The sequence below is a fragment of the Anopheles arabiensis genome, chromosome X (assembly GCF_016920715.1).
Source record: "Anopheles arabiensis isolate DONGOLA chromosome X, AaraD3, whole genome shotgun sequence".
Lineage (NCBI taxonomy): Eukaryota > Metazoa > Arthropoda > Insecta > Diptera > Culicidae > Anopheles > Anopheles arabiensis.
The window spans coordinates 11,787,627-11,808,352 of NC_053519.1; the positions used below are offsets into that span (position 1 = coordinate 11,787,627).

Below are 20,726 nucleotides of genomic sequence, written 5' to 3' on the forward strand. Positions count from 1 at the left end.
ATTTAATTTTCTTTTTTGGTTAAAATCAGTCGGGACAAGGCAAATCAAGTCGGGGTTGTTTTAATTAACCTCGGTGAAGGATCTTGCCAATGGAGTTATCTATCTATGATTTCAATTTCAGTTTCATTTTATTGCGATTGTCAGCCTGGGGAGGTTCAACAAAGTATGTTATATACCTAGTAAATTGTATGTTTAAAATGGTAAATGAAAAAAAGAAATCCCACAATAACCCTATCATCATTAATGTAGGTACTGTAGGTAATGTAGGTTTGAGAACATTTTCGATGTGATATCAGGCAAAATTAGTTAAATTCATGAACAAATGAAAAATCGTCAAGCATCCTTGTGGATCTAATTTGGCTACTAAGGATCTCAAGCTCTATTTAACTTGCATTTAACTATATTTCCGGCAGTTTAAACAAATGAGCGAGTTGTCGTGATAATTAAGGTAAAAACTGTAGGTAAATGAAGGTAAATGAAAGCAACAAAAAGCTTTGTTTTCTGGTGGTTAAGCCTGACACCTGACACCAAAGTGGGGAAGACGGACGCAAAGGTGGGCCCCAACATTTTCTTCTCATATCAATTGGAATTTCAATAACAGACGTCATCAAATACCTTAAGTAAGGGTAATGGGAAGACATAAATCATCCAGCAACTAAAGAAAGCATTGAAGTATGTAAGAATCGGAATCGGAATCGGAACTTGGTCAAAATAGCAGCCATGCGTTATGCTATTACTCGCTCGACACTGATGGGGCATCTCACGAAAACCAAAATCTTGCCACAACTTGGATCACTTGCTTTTGTGTTTAATCAACAAGAAGAGGAGACATTGCTACGACATCATTTATCAATAGATAACAGATTCTATGGGATTCCAAAGATCATAAAGTTGAATTTTGAAATGATGGATAGCAATGCCATAAAGGGAAACAATGCCTAATTGTTAACTAATCTACCAAACGGGCTAGGGTCGTTGCAAATAAACAAGATTTTTTTATGCACGTACCAGGAAAATGAAAAGCAATAGGTAATGTTAAAATAGGATGAACGGGATGTAATGCACTAAAAAGCATTCCATGCGTTAATTTACAAGTTAATAGCCTATTTACATAACTGTGAAATGTTAACTGGGCTTTACGAAGGGATTAAAAGTTAAATGGTACCATTATTTTACATAGAGACTGTAAATCATTTTGCAATATTGTCTGTCTTTTGGCCATAATTTTTCATTGTCGAGTGTTTTTTACATCTAAGTGCCATTATAGGTACATTAAATAGGCATGTTCCTATTGTGGTTATAATCATAAAATGAGTAAAACCAGGACATTTTAGATTTCTTTTTTTTTTATTGATATTTTTGATATGTTGGACTGTTTCCTCTAAGATAAAGGTAAAAACTACCATATCAAAACTTCACTAGCTAGCTGAGTGTCGACTTCAAATCAAGCACACCATTCCCGAGGGCTGAGCCTTACTTTTACCAAAATCGGTATGACATCTCGGATCTCGGTAAAAATCGGTTTTTAACTGCTAAAAAACTAAATTTAAAAAAACTAATGACAAAAACAGAAAATCTGATAGAAACTTCAAAGTTGCCATACATTTTCCTAAAAAATATGAGTGTAACATAAGGTCTGCACATACGCATGGTCACTGTATTTATATATCTCTAGATTTAAACATTTTCCCTAACGTGTCTGCCTTTATTTACCTTATCCGAAATAAAAAAGGTCTATCGAATCGATTCAAGTAGCACTCTTATAAACTTTTTCATTTCCAACTAATAGGATGAGCTTCTTTGATGGCACTTGCCCAGGGGTAATCGGACAGACTTCGTACGTCCGTACGTGTCCGTTTTCATACTGTTCGCCATAAGCCAAATGGAGTCGGTTGATCGTTAGCTAACCCCCGCAATTGAGAAAGGAGATGTGAATAACTTACCATTTTTTAACTGCGAAAAACAGAACTGAGCCCGCTGCCATCATCACCCTGCTGCTTCCTTATAATCGAGTTGATTGTATGTATGCTTCGCAATGAAAAACCAAACACTACAGTATCTTTTGAGCATCATAATTTACACAGTAATGGAACACTAGGGGCGGCTTTGTTTGCATGCAGTTTATTGCTCTGGAATTCATTTATAATGCATTCGTAATCGTACAATGAAATATTGTAAAAAAGTAACTTTTGCTGTGCGCCACGTGCTCCAAGAGGGAACGCACAATGTTCCCTTCGCTGGTGAGCAAACGCGTGTGAAAAAATAAATCAAATTTTGTTAAATCCTTTTTAAAGCAATCCATGCTTTTTCACTTCCGTGGTTAGTGAATGTGAAACGAGTTAATAAAATGTAGTTATAACACGATGAGTCATAACAAGTGATATAAAGAAGTATAAAAAATGAGTACAGTGGATTTTCCACTTCAATGCGCGACTTTCGAAGTCAAATACCACTGTATGCACATGCGTCGTGAATATCAACTGCTAATGCAAATATGCTAAAAATAAATGTCTTCGAAATCGCCAAAAAATCAACGCAGAGCATTTCATATTTTAAAAAAAGGTGCATGATAGAATGTCAAACACCAAAACATAATGGAGTGAATCTGTAAAAAAAAATGTTTCGAAACGATTAGCAAACCCTGCCATGAGATTTATCCAAACCACTGCCCACCAAAACACTTACCGAATGCAGGGAGAGGTCAAGGAAGCACCAGCAGACACAATAGTTCAAATGTTGGGCCAATATGGATTACCGCCAACCGGTGGCGGCGAATTGTACGGATTGCTCGTATCGTACGGAACAGCTAACGTGCCAGGATCTGGAATAGCAAGAAGAATTTAGTGTGCACCACATGCTTAAGCAGGAAAGCAATTGCCCATCCGGTACTTACTGTTGGCATCAGCCCCATTCGGTACGCAGTGATAGAAGCACCCATGTATGTACGGCGCATGACCAGCAATTGGTGCGTACGGGGTGATCTGCTGCGGTTGTGATTGCGAGTCTGATTGCTGTTGCTGCTGCTGCTGCAGCAGCTGTTGTTGATAGAGATCGTACAGTAGCAAAAAATCGTTTGTCATTTGATGCATCGCGGAGCTTGCCACAAAGGGCAGTTGTTGCTGTGGTGGCTGTTCTGTTGTTGCCAGCTGTTGGTCGTTGTTTGCCAACATGGATGGCGGCGGAGGCGGCTGCTGCTGACTCAGTCCGGGCGGAGCAGTGAAATTCTAAAAATTAATAAACATGACATGTCGATAACGACATGCGAATTCTTAAGTCCAACGCGATACTCTGACAAGCTGAGCTTAATGCCCTCGCAAGCATAATCATGACTTTTTCTGGCTGTGAACAGTGCTGCCAAATGCCACTGTTACAGTCATCAATACTCATGACAGAAACGAAGCTCAAATCAGCTCACGTAAACAACTGAGATGATCAGAGGTGAGGCTTGAACAGTTGGTGGTCCAATCACATGCCTGATGACATTTTGTTTAGCACCCAACTCTTGGTAACTCACTTGGTCGCGACATTTTCTGTCTTTGATAATCACCACATTCTTGCAATATACTTGGCGTAAAACGAGCATGCTTTCTCGCTTTGTCTGGTTTGATGGTTTGTCGGGTCAAACAGAGCGAGAAACCCAGCTCATTTTGTTTCTTGGAACCACTCGCACGCAACACATATGACCATCGCGATGATCACCGACTGAAAATGTCGCGACCAAGTGACAGACCAAGAATTGGTTGCACATAATGTCACCAAGCATGTGATGGTCGCAACAACTATTTTAACTAAACTCTGATCATCACAATAGAGCTCGTGACGCTGACATTATTTTGTTTCATGACTATGTCAGTGACATTTTGCAGATCTGATCAGAATAGAAAAAAGTCATGACATAGTCCTGACCAAGCGTTGGTCGCAAAAATGTCACGAAGCATTGGTCACACCAATCGTTTTGAGCATCACCTCTGATCATCAATATTGAGTACGTGACGCTGACATGGATTTTGTTTCAGTCATATTGCTTTATGACATTCACAGTGACATTTTGCAGCATTGCTTGCCAATTTACAAAATATATGGCTCAAGACAGTCAAAGTCTATAAAATAGAAAGAGCCTCTGAATATGCTGATTCAAACAAGCGTTTGAACAACATAGAAGGATACATCCCCTCTCTTCAAATACAAGATAGAAGAAGAAGAAGTCTCTCACGTTACACACATACCAGTGGAGTGGTCGCAGTAGGGTAGACTGGATGAAACACGCAACCCCCCAGCCTGGGTGATGGCTGCTGTCCGTTGGTGTCGCCGTAAGCCAGTTGCGCCTGGTCGCAGGCCATCACACTAACCGTGTTGATGCCGCCGTACTGGTCCGGCGACGGGAGATAGTACTGGGGAATTGGATACGGTGCGAGTGATAGGTGCGGATCGGCTACACCGAACGGATGCACATGCTGTGCCGAGGGGTCCTGTTCCGACACGATCCCGGTGACGTCCTTCACCACTGTCGATTCTATGAATGGGTGTTGGGTGTTGGCGAATCGAACACGCTCGCCTCCTCTACGATAGCCTGATACAAAAAAAAAAGCAAATGCATCAATCTTTTTGATTTAAATCCTATGGCGATCTCTAGGATCGCGTGCGTCTACCTTCATGCATAATTTCACCGGACGGTATGATTTGTTTCATGTCTTGGATGCTTTTAGCGCCATCTTCTTTGTTTCCCATCTGTTAAGGAAGAAAAAAAAACGTACAAGTGAACGTGAAAAATCACAAATTCTACTCCGTGACACCGTTTGCGATCGAACCATAAATTGATAATTAGTAAAACACCAGTATTGCGCAAAAGAAAATAAATCATCTTGTCCGAAAAAGAAAAGGCAGCACACATACCTCCAAAAAGAAAGCACTCCACTTCTCCGCCCGTATTTCGTACCACACGTCGAACTCCACGTTACGGTAGATGTTGCGATCGAGCGCTTTGGCCACCTTGTACGGGAACGGCGTGATGCACATTTCCAGCAGCTGCCGGACGCAGGAAAGCTTCGCGTCCGCCAGCAGCGGGTTCGACTTCTTCGCGCCGCGGCGCACGTGCGGCCCAATGTACACCCGGTACCCCTCGTCCGAACCGTACACGGCAAAGAACCGCTGGATCGCGTCGAAGCTGGTGCTGTTGTGAAAGTGGCACAGGTGCGAATAGATCAGCACGCACTTGGTTTCGTGCGGCTGGCTCAGCACCAGTTGGCGGCCGTCCTCGGTGGTGGCGATCTGGCGACCCTCCTCATCCTCGCTGTACGTGGTCTTCGTGTCGTCGGGATCGTGCAGCATCCGCTCGACGGCGTACTGCACGTCCGGCACGCCCAGCACCCTGGTGTACAGTATGTCGTACACTATCGCTACGGGAAGCGAGGGGGACAATGAGAAGAAGGAAGGCCGGACGGAATAGACAAACTACTTACATTGACATTCGGCCATATTGATCATGTATTCCGTGGTGTAAATTGAATCGAAATGATTGTTTCGGCCGTAGAAAACTCGCCAAACCGTATCGTTGGCCGCGCTGTGCAGGAACCACTTAGCCTCGGCGAACGGTTCGAACAGGAGCACATTGGCGCTGGGAATCACAGGAAAAGAAAAGCATACATAAGTTGTGTTGTCCAGTTGACAACCGGTTCGACTGGCGAGAGATTTGGTCGAACTCGATAATTGCACTACTTACTTGTAAAGCAGCGCCAAGGCCTTCAGCTCCAGCAGAGTGCCGTGTGTGCGCATCCGGCTCATATTGTTCATGTATGCTTCGAATCCCCACTTTATGTCCTAAAGAGCAAAAGAAAAGCTGGATCACTTTTTCGACCGGGAGTGAGGTTAGGGCGGGGCGTTTGCCACACGAACGCACCTTTACGAATTGTGCCTTGTGGCTGTGCATGTACATTACGCAGTCCTTGCGAACTTTCTCATGGTATTTCTGGATGCCGTGCTGCTGCTCGGAAACGACACGGAACAGCGAGGACGTATCCAACGCCGTGTGCTTGCGGTAGTATCCGAGCTCCTGAAGAAATTTGTCATAAATGTCGGGCGTCTCCCGGCACCCGAAGCCGAATCCACGCTTGGGCGGTTTGTTGTCACCCATCCTGGCAGCCGGACGGTCACGGTTCAGCAGTTCAATTAGTTTGGAACGAGCAGCGTAATTCGGGCGCAAGTCTATTGCGAAAACATTCCGAATACCACCGGCAAATCAACGTTCGAAATGGCGCCCAAAAGTGACGATGTGCAAGAAAAAAAGAGAAACAGCATCTAGCTGTGGAAAAGGACCATCAAACGAGAAAGAGTGAAAGGGCATGTAGCTTTTCTTCGCCCTGAGATAGTTGCGTGCCACACTGAGCTGAGACTAAACTTCTAGCCAAAGCGAGAGATACGTATGATGACGTATAACACGGTACGAACTAGAAAGACAGAGATAGCGCGATTATCATTACACAGGACGCCAACCTAACGGCAGTTGGTAACACTTTCTATTGTTGGTGTACAGTGTGTGTGTATGTATGGGGGAGGCCGGGATGTGATCGATCAACAAACAAACAGGAAGCAAGAAATCTGACGTTACAGTCGGTACCGCACTGTATGTTACGGCATGTTGCTCGATTATTCAATTTGGGTAATTTTTGACAGTTTAAAATTTTTCAAGTCAATAACTAAAATTACATCTCCGGGGCTCTCGGGTCGGCCCATTCATGGTGTGTATCTTTTTTGAAGGTAAAAATCAGTATAACATATATTTTGAACGTCTGCTTCATTTAAGCAATCATTTTAAACATCAAACTGTTTAAATAGGCGGTGGGTATTTCAATCGCTCATTCTACTGTCAGAGCTATTTTAAAAGCAAAATTTAATGAACCAGCCCAAATAGCCAGAATTGCTTAAGTAGCTCATTTTGGCACGCTAAAGATCGCTGCTCTAATTCGCCTTTTGCAGTAGATAAACAGCATCAAAGTTCTATGTGGGTCTTTCAAACAGCGCCTAAGGAGCTTCCCTATGCCACGATGCCAGGGATTATTTTTCTTTGTGTTTTATTTTCAAGCAAGCGTCATCGATGAAATAAACAACAAGATTTGTTTCGTTTAAACACATATGTATATTTCTAAATCTTTTGTATTGATTGACACACAATTTTACACAATTTACTGATAATTCACAATCACTTCACTCAATATTCATTCTTCAATTAACGAATAGCTAGCTTGTGCAGCAGCAATGAGATGATTGCCGGCGTCAGTCTTTGACACTTTGACACTTTTAACAAGCACCCGGTACTCTTTGGAACTTTGCGGCTGATTAGCACTATGTTTAGGGTTCATGATAGAACTTGAAGGCTTGTTAAGAATGTGTACCGAACTTGGTGGAACTTTATAGCTATTTAATGCATGACATCGGTACAAGGTGCCGAAGCGCCACAGATCAAGCTTAACTGGAAAATTGGGTGGGTCTTGTCAAAGTGTCAAAGACAGACGCCGTCAATCATCTCATTGCTGCTGTACAAGTAAGATAAGTTAACTGATGCTGTTTATCTACTGCAAAAGGCGAATTAGAGCAGCGATCTTTAGCGTGCTAAAATGAGCTGCTTAAGCAATTCTGGCTATTTGGGTATTCTTTTTCAAATTAAATTTCAATAACTTTTGTTGCTTTAAAAATTAAAATTTCAAATATGGTAAAATGGTACAGACCATAATTTTAATTACTTTGGTTAATAATTGTTTTTTAAACTCGTTTACTATTTTAAAATATTTTTTAAAGTTTGACAACTCGCCTTTTAAATGGAAGTTTTTTCTGCTGTTCTGTGAAAGTACTTGTTCTAATTATTTTTCTGGTGATTTTTAACTGATTATTCTTTTTTTTTGTTGTTTTACAGGTCTTCCCACGATTTATTGGTTGGTTCCCATTTATTTTTGTTTGGTTCTCATATTTTTTGGCGCGTTCCATGATTTTTGGACGTTTCCCAGATTTTTTTGGTTTATTTGTATTGATATTCAATTGGACGATACCAATAAATTATGGGAACGAACCAAAAATCTATGGGATACGATCAAAAAATCGTGGAAACGCACTAAAAAATCATGGGAACAGACCAATAAATCGTGGAAACCCTGTATATTGTTTATAATCTATATTATAAAAAATATGCTTGGTAATTACAATTTCATGAATATAGAATTACATCGAATACAAATGCACTTTTCTCTGTAGGTTTTATGTTTTATAATTGAAATATGATTAGAAGAGAGCACATTTTATGAAAAAGTAGAACATAATACATATTGTAATAATATATATAGCATTTTATGTGTTTGACTTTTTATGAAATAAATAAAATTATTAAAAATTTGTTTGAAAAATATATTCGTATGAAGAGTTTCAGCTGTTCTATTCATATACAATCAAAATAATCAGAATCCTCCATGAAATACATAATTTCTTATGCATGTTATATGGTGCAGCATTGAATGCTGCTCATGAAAAAAATGGTTGTGATTTATTGTAAAATATTTAAAAAATAGTAAATGAATCTCTAAAACTCCCATTTCTTCATCAAAGTAAATAAGACCAGTGATTGTATCTTAAAACCAAATTTGAAAATTTAATATTCAATACATCAAAAATCATCAAAGTTTTAAAATTAAAAGCTATCACTTCCCATACAAAATGTATGGGACACCCGGGTATGCCGGTCGTAGAGATAAGGAGTATCAAAAGAAAATATTTTTTTAAAAAATATTGAGGAATTTTTGAAAAATAGGTTCATCGTGTGCCCTCAAGAAAATTACTAAACATACGTGAAAAAATAAAATAGCTACCATTTTTCAATAAAAAGTTATATCAGCTTGAAAATGAAAATCATACACGGGTTTCCGGTTCTAGAGTTAAAGGTTAAAGGTAAACAATAACATGTGTTTCCTAATGCTATAAGACGAAAGCAAAAAATTAAAACTCATAATTACATTTTAATAAACATTTCTTTCCAAAACTGTGTGCTTCAAAACATTTCTATTCAATAATCAATTCGAATTTAATAAAATAGTTAACAATGTTCCACAGAATAGGGCAAGACGGATGGATTGAAACTTATCAAAATTTTAATATTAAATACATTTCTAATTTTTTCAACGAGTTTAAGCAGGAATCTCCAAACTACGACGTGTATTTCGGACGGCAGTGAATGTGTAAAGATTATTTTAAATATTTTATTATTTTGACTACATTGAGCATCATTTTGAATAATAGTTTTGAAAGTTGATAATTTTACTAAATTCAGTTAATATGTTGTTATAAAAATGTGATTTGAACTATAACTCATATGCTCAAGGTATCGTCAAAAAATTGATCTCAAAAACTTTTTTTGCAAATGCATGTGACCAACGAACTCAAAATTTTGGAGAACCCTAAGTTATCCGCTTGATCATGGTAGTCGAACGGTAGTCGAATGGAACAGAATGCTTTGAATCGAACTGTAAAATATTGGAATCATGCCAACCAATTCGAATCAATTGTTCCGACGTTTAGAAGCTGTTTAACAATGGTACATACATCAAAATTTGAAAAATCAAATTAACTACGTTAAATTTTCCATTTCACTTTCCGTTTGACCCTTCATTCGAGTGCTGTGATTAGGCGAACGAAAAGCATTGATTTCACCGTTATTTTTGCCCTTTGCTGAAAATTATCCCCACAAGCAGGAGAAAACAGGTAGTTCAAGCCAAAAAAAAAATAGACTATTGTATGGATTTTCTAGCTGAATAACAATGAGTCGCGTCACAATAGACGGTCGCGTGTTGCAATGCGTACGTGATACCATTTTGAGCGACTAATTTAGGCAATCTATTGATCAATTGTGATCATTTGCTGAATTTGTAATCTCAGCAGTAACGGACGAAGCAGAAACATCGAATCGATGAAAGCTCCGCTAACATTGCAACTCCCACCGACAGATGGCGCTGTACGGTATTTTCATATTTTTTGACCGTTTTACCGGTTTAACTGCACGAACGAGATGTGGACACTTGGAACAGAGTACGCTTTGGTCGTATTGGTTTGGGGTTAGCAAATTTAGCTATAATTTAAAATACTTATTTAAAAAAAAAAAAACTACAAAAATGTCCATTAGTTTCTAGGCCACGCTTACCTTTGCCACCTCTACATCTGCAAACAAATTTGTCCTAATTAGTGACTGAATGAACTGAATGAAACGCAAACACTGTTTTAGTAATCGTACTTCATTTATCTCGTAAGTATTTTATCGAAACGTTGTACAATTCATCTAGAACCTTTGAGGGAACATTAACAAATACGCTGCACTGGCGAACAAGGCCGAGGAATTATACAAGGTCGAGACCGCTGCACTGATGCACGATCCTACTTGTGAAACTTGTACCGCGAGCAGCTGGTCTTAACATACACACAACACAACGACCAAAGCCAATTGCATTCTCATGCGTCTCTAACATTTATACTAAACCTGCTTGCTATCTTAGACTGAATGCATTCATCTTGCTCTGCTCTAGTACTGCTGTGGAATTGATCTGAGCTTTTCTCGTATGTGGGATATGTGTTTGGTTGCGAGAGTTTATGTGTGAGTGTGTGTGTGTGTGTGTACAGCATAGTTGATGTGAACGGTGTTGCTAAGACTCTTGGTACGACAATTTAACGGCTAACATTCTGTACGAACATGATAACTCATTCGCAAGTGGTAACAATCGGGAGCGAACGAAGCAGGCAAACAGTGCTGACTGCAAAAAGACGGTAACAGAAACAGACGGACTGAATTCATCAAAGATGGGTAACCACAATGTCTTCCTCCAGCTCGTCCTTTTCGTCGTCCTCTTCGATGACCTTCCGGTCCGCTTCCGTTTGCTGCTGTTTCGGGATTTCTTCCAGCTTCTTGAGATGCTTCTCCTGGAATAGGAAATCAACAGAACGCATAGTAACCAAAGGGCCGAGCAGTGCGAAACAACGCCGCGGCAACGCCTACCTTCTTCAGCTGCCGTATTTCGACGATCGTGTAGCCAACCATGCCGCACACGAGCACGCCAAACAGCAGGTACAGCTTCATGCGGGCGCACAGATTCGTAGAGTAGGCGTAGGCGACGACGAACCCAACCGACTCCCACAGCCGGTAGTTGGAAAAGGCGGCCTCCTTGTTGCGACGGAACAGGGCACCGTAAAGTCCTGCGGAATGGATGGAGGTTAGCACAAATTCGTCGCCTCGCTAGCGTCTACTTGCCATTGATCTGGGTCTGCCACACGGCATCACCGATGCCCCACAGGCCGGAAAGGATGAAGAATACTATCTGATGGTCGGGATGAGGCCGCCAGTACAAAAGGTAGATTATGCATGCTCCATGAACGATCGCGCCTGCAAAAAGCGGTCAAACATAGCATCAGCGTGTTTTGCATTGCTGGGGTCTTTGCGCCCTCACCCCATGACCCGTGCTCACAGCTCACCGACCTAGGATAATGATAACGACGCGTCCGATGTACTTCATGGCGGAACCGAAGATGATGGAGCAGATGGCGTTAACCACGCCGAAGCAGATCATCACGTAGCCGATCTGGTGAATGCCGAGCGCGCACGACACGTACGCCTGCGTAAAGTCCGCACCGATGAATGCCTGCTCCATGCCGATAAACACGGTAATCGGAATCAGCAGCTGCTGGTTGGCCTTCTTCAGCTGCTTGAACGTGGCCGACAGTAGCTGCATGCCGGATATTTCCGTCGCCGAGATGGACCCGCGCCGCCGCTCACCGTACCTGCAATGGAGCGCGGAAAATAGCGTCAGACCGCGGTTCAGCCGGCGAAAACCGGCCGCAAGGCTTACCGCGAGAGTGGATCCAGAAACACGGCAATGATAACCACGGCGGCCACGATGCAGGACAGATAGATGGCAGAGATTTCAAAAATCTCCGAATCCGGAGGACGCTGCAGGTTGGCGTTGTTGGACGTTTCGACCACACAGAAGTTGGCGCCGCAGCTTTCCAGGTTCGAATCATCATGATGGGAGCCACCCGTTCCATTTCCCAGCTCGTCGGTGACCGAGGCCGCACCGTGCGCACCGCTGGACAGCACTGAAAGGCGGGCCAAAATCGGGTCCGGTCAGACGGGTCCGGTCTCGGTGCAGGCGATGCGGGCAGTGCCACGCGGAGCCCAAACACTTACCGAGGCTGGAGATCAGATTGCCCCACAGCTCAGCCGTTTGCCAGGCAAGAAAGAAGAACCCGAAGAACCGCACGATGATCGCCTCGACCGACTGGTCCGTCAGCTTGGCGTACACCTGGCCGAGCTGCGTCAGATAGGTGGCCTTACTGGCCCACATCGGGGCAGCGCCCAGGCCTAGCAGCACGCCCGCGGGCAGCAGGGTGTAGAACCGTGGATAGAACTGCGAGGCAATGTACGGCGCGTAGCAGAGCATGCTCACGCACAGCGTCCACTTCACGGTGAGCTTGCGGATGACGAGCGTGGGCAGAAAGATGCAGGACACTACCAGCGCCGCGTAGACGACGCTGAGCGACACCGTGCCGAGCCCGTCCTTTGCATTGATCGAGGATTGCAGATTTGCCGTGCCCTGGGTGAGAGGAGAAACAACGCACGTTAGTACACGGTTTCGCTTGTGCTCTTTGGTGCTAATGAGCGTAGCCCCATACCTGGAACGCGGTAAACTGCACCATAAACGCCACCGACACCGTGATGATGTTCTTCAGGATGCGCCATTTTTCTCCCCTTCGCAGCTGTACCTTCTCTCGCAGCGAGGCCGTATCGCCACCGTTCTGCTGTGGGACAGTAAAGAGGAGTAAGCGTTTCGGTTGCTTGCTTGGACTGAAGCTCGCTGATCGCCTTACCTTGTCGGTGTCTACTCCTCCACCGTGCATGGTTGGCGCGTTTCCTTTGAAAGCAGCTTGCCTGTACTGTGCGATGGGAAGATAGTGGACGTGAGCGACAGCGGATAATTATTGCAATGCAAGAAGCAAACGGTAGACACAGAGACGATGAGCATGACGCCGACTGACAAGCACGCGCTGATACGCTCAAACGTCAGACCAAACGTCAACGCCTGTTAGTGCACTTCCGGTCCCGTGCAGTGGCAATCAACGGTGCACGGCTAAATAAACACGCTGACAGCTCGAGAGGAGTCTCATTAGTGTGCGTGCTGCTGGGTGTTTTATCTTTTTGTCTACTTGGAACGAAATTACCGTCAAAGCGTACAGATGCGCGCAAAATGGCCCACAAGAAAATTGGTCCCACCGAATGGGTGACACGCTGTAAGTGTATCACTCAGCTACACGTAGTGTATCGTGCACACTGGCCGCCCGGATTACATCTTCTGCTCGTCATTGTCTCGCTGTTAATTCGATTGCAAGGCCGCACCGCAGCTCTCAAATTGCAATGCGATGCAATGGTAATGGTATAATTGGCACCGATTATTTCTTTACAATAGCTTGACATAAAATCACTATTGATCAACCGATACAATGTTTTTTTAGGCTTTTAGAAGCGCCGCTTGGACAGATGAGGACGCTCACTTGATTAAGGGCACACAAACACACAAGGGCGCGTCGGGATGTTGCAAAATACCTATTTATATCAGAATTATTGAATAGTCATAAATATGCTCCCACAAAATAAGCTTTGGTCGAATGTAAAGCGCCAACAACAAATCTGTGATCTCACCAATTTATTATCAAATCACATGCAAAAACAATGCTAGTACGCAGTGAATGTGTTTTAGAGTCGATTATCAATCTCAATAAACAAATCATTTTAAATATTATAACAAATCGTTATAATATTTCGTTCGGCATAACGATTTTATTGGATTGCAAATTTTCATACTTTTTGTAGGGCTAGATGTTGAGCACGTGTTCAATCTACAACTAAAACTCAAAGAAGATTGATTGTTAGATGCACCATGATACGACTAACATGACATTTCACATCAGTCTCATATGATTTTAACTAAGCGATTCTTAACATCAAAACTTTTGCCTTTATAAGCAAGTAGTAAAAATAAAAAACGTTTAATTTTTGCTGACGGTCCTATTCTTCCATTTTAAATTCTCATCCAACCGAATGATTTTCGTGATACTAAGAAATATCCATAACGCAAATATTGTTGCTCGTAATGCGAATTACATTAAAGTCTATTTTGTTGCATTGCACTGCAATTTAATTTTACTATTATTACAGGAGTTAAGTGTTGGGTAAAACTGATTCAGATTCATAATTCTGAATGAATCTCAAAGATTCTTGAATGTCTAAAGATTCATTAATTTCAAAAGATTTATGAATCTCTAAAAATGTATAGAAAGATTCACGAATTTCTAGGTATTCATGAATCTAAAGGGAATCCAAATATTCACTGACCTTGAGCTTCTTTTTATTCTTCTTCTTGGCATCACAATCTACGAGGTCATTCATGTAAACCAGAGATGTTAAACATACGCCCTTCGATGTATTTTGGCGCAGCCTGTGACCCATTCACTTCATAATGTATTTTCTACTTTTGTTGTTTGATTTTTTTTTTGTAATTATCATAAACATCAAGGACCGATTGTTCAGTAAAAAAATACTTTGAAAATTCCATACATATGCTTAATAAACAATAGTAAAAAACGCTATCTAACTAAGTTAGGAATGTGTAACAATAATCTTACACTTTAATTTTGGAATATCTAAAAATTCTGCTTTAAGCTCTATTTATAACTGTAAAGCATCTAAAATTCCAATATCTTTTCCAGCACAAATTCCCAGTAACAACTACGAACCAATTTTAATAAAGTCAGCAACAAACTCATACGAGAGGCTTAGTCTGTTAAAAAGAAAACTGTTTTGTTTTACATTTTAGCATTCTTTTTCATATCAGTAACAATCTCATTCTTCAACGTGAAAATTCGATCTTGACCTCAAATATTTGTTTTAAACCTTTTAATATCACACATAATGGAAAAAATAAGCCTATATTAAATAACAACAGCAGAACAACTCACTACTCAACTACTCAGATGATGAAAATTAAATTCTATATATTATTCAGCACCTTGCCCATACCTTGACGTAATTTCACCTTATTCATAACATAACATATCCTCCTTATTCATGTCAGGAATCATATCCTTATTTTCAGAAAAAAAAACGTCCCTACTGAACAATAAATAAAATGGAAGCTTCAAAAATCTTTCTAGAAGCCAAACTATTATGGTCCTAAAGAAGACATCAGATGCATCCTAAAGCTGCGATAAGATATCAGATCAGAATCAGATGTATTAGGATTCGAATCAAAAGAAGTGTAATAATAATGAATTCTTGTCGTCCTACGACAGTAAATCGTTATATGTAAAATTGCTAAATATTGTCTCAGATCGGTCTTTGGCGGCCCCGTATTTAAATACACTTTAAAGAAATGTTGGGAAGTTTTGAATAGTTTCTAATTATAAGTTCTAATTTTAAAAAAATAACTAAAACTTTACAGTAACTTGACCACCACTGAACCTTATAGCACTTGATACACAACCGTTATCGGCAACTATTTTCTAGTTGCTGCTTACAGCTAGTAAATCTCTTATAATCTCTTTACTGTCAACCTTTCGAATGAAATCCCCTACACCAATTAGAGTGTGCTCATTCAGTTCACAGAACCTCTTCCCAGCTGTTCAAGACCTCAACACGCGTGGCACGGTTCGATTGTTTGAAATTAATATTAATTAAAATTAAGATTAAAGCTCTGTCGATGATTAGATGCGAGCTATATGTTTTATTTTTACATGATTTCTTACTGATACTCAACTCTTCTCTCTTTAACTCGCATTTCCAGATCTCCAGAAGCAGCAAATTTTTGGTGTAAAATAGGCAGTAAAGCACATCCCACCATCGCACAAAAAAAATCGTTCGACCTATAAACTGCACCCGGCAACTCCAGCGGTTGGCGTGGGGAACGAGGGCGAGAACAGGGAGCCTTGGGGGAGGGGGACCTAGCGTCCAGCACATCGGGCATCTGGCATCAAACGCGCGCACAACACACTCCGCCCCGTTGCCATTGACAATGAAACAAAGTTGACAAAAGACATAATAATTTTCCATCATTTCGCTGCGACATGAGAGGTTTTCCACCGCATATACATATCATTGTTAAGGGCGGCCGGCCACCTTCACCCGCAGCACCGCGTCGCTGCGCCGCACGCCGCGAAGATGCGAAGATGATGCTGATGCAAGATAAATCGGAGCGCTTTGCTGGCAGCGGCCATGTACGGTGGGCAACAACAAAAAAGGGGTAGGTGTATGTGTAATTAGCATTTCCGGAAGCCAAACCACGTGGGGCTGCACTGACGCGTGGGTGAGCTGGCAGTGGGGTTGGGCAGGTAGAATTTAGGGTCGTTTGTCGTTCGAACATGCCCCTGCACGTGTGGGAAATTTTGTGCGGAAAGCAGAGCTACAGCTGCCGGCGCAGTGCAAGGGGAAGCACATAAAAAAGGCAGCATTTGAAGAATGCACTTTTGTTTTCCTCGCTGTCAGTAAATTGCTACGGTAGTGTTTCGTTTGCGTAAGGAGAGAAAGAGATTGCACAGTGGGCGTTAAAAGCAGAGAGCAAGAGAAGGAGAAAGTTGAACACGAACTGAATGCTGCGGTCGTTCTATTGCCTCAGCAAATGCATTAATTTCGAATATCAAGAATCGGGAAATACCACCGGACAGTCTTGAGAGTGTCACGGCTGTTGTGGGGCAGCCTGAATGAAACCCACGCTACTGTATTAGAATGCACGAGATAAGACCTAACTCTTGATGCGAACGTCTCGGAGCGAACACTTGAACTAAAGACGGTAGGGACAGCTGATTAGCTGAGCTACCAACAGACGATGAGTGAAGCATCTATTTCGCGCATTGCCCCGGGGAATGATACGTAACTACTGTTTTATTATTATTTTTTCGGCAGCTTCACTTAACTCACTGCAGATCATTAGCCAGTGCCTGCTAATGCAGCTAGTAACACTCGCAGACTATCTTTATCATCTCACCATTCGCCACAGGTACTACTTAACCGAAGATGAGTAAATGCGTTGCAGCTGACAGCAGTAATAGCTGCTCTTCAACCACAACTATTGTTCTAAAACGTCACAGCTTCTTCATTTCTAGGGCTGACACGTTTACATCCACCCTGCATCATCAGGCCTTTTTTGCCAGTGCCCCAGTGCCCCGTGTGTACACAATGCGATGGTATCTAATCTGCTGGAGAATAGGGCACCCAAAAAGACAAAGTCATGTGCGAAGATTACGGTGGGATTTAAATATATACAGCAGAAGCGTAGAGGACACTCAACAGCTTAGATCGGATGATGAAATCTCCTGTGCAGTCACTGGTAGAGTGTAAGCTAGTGTGATGTATCATATTTGTTTCTATAGCACGATAGGGGCTTTGATCTCTAATGCAGCAGTTTGTTCGGAAAGAAAGGATCCTGATAAGATCTTTCACATCATGCTATATCCACGTATGAGATATGATTTAAAAGCTTTACCCAATACGTCTAGCTTCTTGAACAGTCGTGTTCAAAAAGAACCATAAGTACATCGTACAGCATATCCCAAGCAGCAACCAGCGCATCTTGAAGTAAGTGGCACATTTTAGCTCTGAAAGGAACTTCCAACCATTTTACAGAAGTTTGGGCACATTTGGTGATAAGATAATCGTTGTTTATCTAAAAGCAGACAGAGGCCAACGAAGACTAGACAGATGTACACACGCTTGACCTCAATCCTGGTGCTGTCTTCCTTAACCCAGGTCAGTTCGACACCTTGCCCGGACCCTTAACGTACATCAGGAGCAGCAACTGCAACAAAAAATACACAAATCCACGCAAACCATGCAATCGTCCAGCGTAGCCTCGCGCGTTTGCGGTGCAAGGACTGCGAAAACCTAAAGACATTGACCGTGTGACAAAGTGCGCACGGATGGCTGTGCAGAATTGGGTGAAGGTCTGCGAAACGCCCGGCAGTTTAAAATTCACAGCAGTGTCTTTCCCCTGGCAGTGCGTCGTACACTCCCCGGGCGCATGACTTATTATTCTGACGCGCTCACCCAGCCAGCCAGTGCGTGTGATTGGTATCTGTGGACTGTTTTGGTTAATTTTGCGCACACCGCTTGGCCGGGCAGGGGAAGGCCCGATCCGAACTAATCGAACCGACGGAATTCGTGGGAGGGCTTGAGGAAGAGAGAGAGAGAGAGAGAGAGAGAGAGAGAGAGAGAGAGAGAGAGAGAGACAGAGAGCAAGCGCGCGGCAGTGACAGAGAGCATCATTTCGTATTCCAGCCAGCTTGTCATGTCCAGTTCAGACCGGACATGTGGCGCTGTTAACCTGCTGGATCGCATAATGGGTGCTTTCTTGTGGCCTAGCCAAACCCACTGACAATGGCACGCGACTAGAAGTGGGGCTCGCATGGGCTGCGGGCGCACGTGTCTCGTGCGCAAAATATTACCACCGGTTTACGCTGCGATTAGCAAAAGCCAATACCGAACCATCATCTTTTATGGCTTCCAATCGTGCTGCACACCTGTGGCAGTGTGGCAAGGGAATCTTATAATTCCAATGATCCGAGCTTTTACGACCCACCAGCACTCAATGGCACGGTGGATGATGCAGGTTTTAATAACCATCCTGTGCAGCCGTGCCGGAGTGGAGAGTTGGAGTGGAGACGGATCTATTTTTCATCGAAATCTGTGGCTCTATTTGCTGATGCACTGCAATTGCAAAAATAAAACCTTTCATTCAGGGTTTTACAGGGTTGCTCATAATTTTGAATTAAACTCTACGATCCCCTTTTTGGACAGACACATTGGAATTTGGTTTTGGATTCTAAATGTGCCTTCCCAAAAAGGACGACTTAGGGTCCACATTACGTCACAAAAAGTTCACTTCCCAGAAGAAAATATCTCAAAATTATAAGAACTCCTGAAACCCATGTAAGGAGTCTTGACCGACTGGCTGCAATCGGGTCAATAGCTGAGTGCAGGCATTTTTCAACTAGCACTGGCTTCTGGTTGGACTATGGTTGATAAAGGACGCGTTTGATTGTAAGGCGAAACAAGCGAAGTCGTTGAAGCTGCTGTGTGGGAAGCTGTTCCTTCCAGATTTCTGGTTTGCATGGCTGTTATCGCTTCGTGAATGTCCTAGCGTCGACTCATAGGCAAACTGCCACACACAGACACACGTGCACACACACACACACTCACATAAATCGAATTACATACAATCACACAGACACACTAGTAGAACCGAATTTTTATACCGTGTTTTGTTGTTGTTGTTTTCTAAGTTTGTGTAAACGAACGACTACTTACGACGTGCCGCGCGCTAGGACGAGTATACCGGTCTCACCGAGATAGTCGATTAGCGGGTCGGAACAGTGCGATGCCTTCGGTACCAGCAGCACACCACACGCGGTACGATCATTCAAACCAAAACGAGCACAACCAACACTTTCCACTGCTACTGGTGGAGCCAAACCCAAACCGCCTGCCGGTTGGAGCAACCAAGAATTTGCAAGTCTTTCTCCGGTGACTTCGCGCGAGCGACTGACTGCCTCTCGAGTACCGGCCGTACCAGCTCGGGGAGACGCGCGATGATAGACCGCACCGTAGTCGCACACAGGCACACACAGCTGCTGCTCATCGTTCGGCGGGGTCATTTTTCAAACGCCCTCACACACTGTACCGCGGCTCCCTGGGCAACCCCTTTGCGCACACCGTGCAGCGCATGTTCGCGGCGCAAGCCTTGCGCGAGCCACCCAGTGCCCAGTGCCACTCACCGGAGATGACGACGTCCGGAGACGTCCGCGAGTTTGAGTTGTTTATTGGTACTACCGTTTGCTCGTTTTTTTTTTGCTTTTTTTAACTTTCGTTACTGTGTTTTGTTTGGTGCCCCGTTCCCCCACAGCGGTAGGTGTTTTAGATAGCGTGCAGCCTGATTCTGCCCCTTCATGCATGCAAGCGTCACTCGTGGATTCGCCATAAATATGGCTCAGTTTAGGATTTGGCTAAGCTATCGGCAAACAAGACGTCGGGGCAAGTATCGCGACAAGCAAGACGAAGGTGAGCCCCGAGACCATGTGATTTCGTCAGTTGACCTTTACGTCACGCAGGCTCACGAGGTTTGGACTGATGCTGGTTAGGGTTGCGGGAGTGCCAGCGTACAGAACGTGGAAGAAAATGGGTCTTCGTCCTTCAGCTTGGCATTCTGGATGCCGGCTGAAGAGAAGCTTAACAACTCAGTTTCCTCAGCGACTGTTGTAATGAAACTGTAACTGAAGATGCCGAGTTGTATTGCATATCTTTGAAAATAGTTAAGGATCTCGTCCTTGCTAAGGTCGTTTCTACAGCTCTCAACTATTTTATTGAATTTATTAAGAACACGACATAAGTCCTCAAATGATAAATGTAATGTAATTCCATGAATTTTATTGCATACATGTAATAGATCTTGTATCTATTAATTAACAACAACCGCAATCAAGGTCTGCCTAAGGTAACTGTGGGTTTATATATATCTGACTGATTGGTGTACCCATAGTAGGACAGCCAAGTCTAACCCATGGCAGGTTTTGCCCATAGGAGGTTCTACAACATAACAACTGTACCACGGAATCTAGGACTGGAATTCTTTAGATATAACATAGCAACGATCAAAATATTCCTAGAT

At 42.9% G+C, this 20,726-nt stretch overlaps 2 protein-coding genes across 4 annotated transcripts; both read right to left on the bottom strand.

The window, feature by feature from the left end:
- Positions 1–2,105: 2,105 nt before the first annotated feature.
- Positions 2,106–6,499, bottom strand: LOC120906328 (protein ovarian tumor locus-like). 2 transcript variants are annotated; one of them, XM_040317905.1, is made up of 9 exons: positions 5,897–6,499; positions 5,720–5,817; positions 5,460–5,614; positions 4,894–5,396; positions 4,650–4,728; positions 4,227–4,570; positions 2,894–3,224; positions 2,686–2,821; positions 2,106–2,605 (listed from the first exon to the last, which is right to left on the bottom strand). In XM_040317905.1, exons 1-8 carry the CDS (start codon positions 6,128–6,130, stop codon positions 2,730–2,732), a joined length of 1,836 nt encoding a protein of 611 aa, XP_040173839.1. In that variant the 5' UTR covers positions 6,131–6,499; the 3' UTR covers positions 2,106–2,605; positions 2,686–2,729. The 2 variants fall into 2 exon arrangements, with proteins under 2 accessions (XP_040173839.1, XP_040173838.1); XM_040317904.1 differs by having other exon boundaries at positions 4,650–4,731; positions 5,897–6,498.
- Positions 6,500–10,246: 3,747 nt separating this feature from the next.
- Positions 10,247–19,620, bottom strand: LOC120906202 (UNC93-like protein). Of its 2 annotated transcripts, none has more exons than XM_040317706.1 (9): positions 19,370–19,620; positions 12,886–12,951; positions 12,691–12,813; positions 12,206–12,611; positions 11,868–12,114; positions 11,498–11,799; positions 11,273–11,404; positions 11,021–11,217; positions 10,247–10,944 (listed from the first exon to the last, which is right to left on the bottom strand). In XM_040317706.1, exons 2-9 carry the CDS (start codon positions 12,913–12,915, stop codon positions 10,819–10,821), a joined length of 1,563 nt encoding a protein of 520 aa, XP_040173640.1. In that variant the 5' UTR covers positions 12,916–12,951; positions 19,370–19,620; the 3' UTR covers positions 10,247–10,818. The 2 variants fall into 2 exon arrangements, with proteins under 2 accessions (XP_040173640.1, XP_040173639.1); XM_040317705.1 differs by having other exon boundaries at positions 12,691–12,816; positions 19,370–19,619.
- Positions 19,621–20,726: the final 1,106 nt, after the last annotated feature.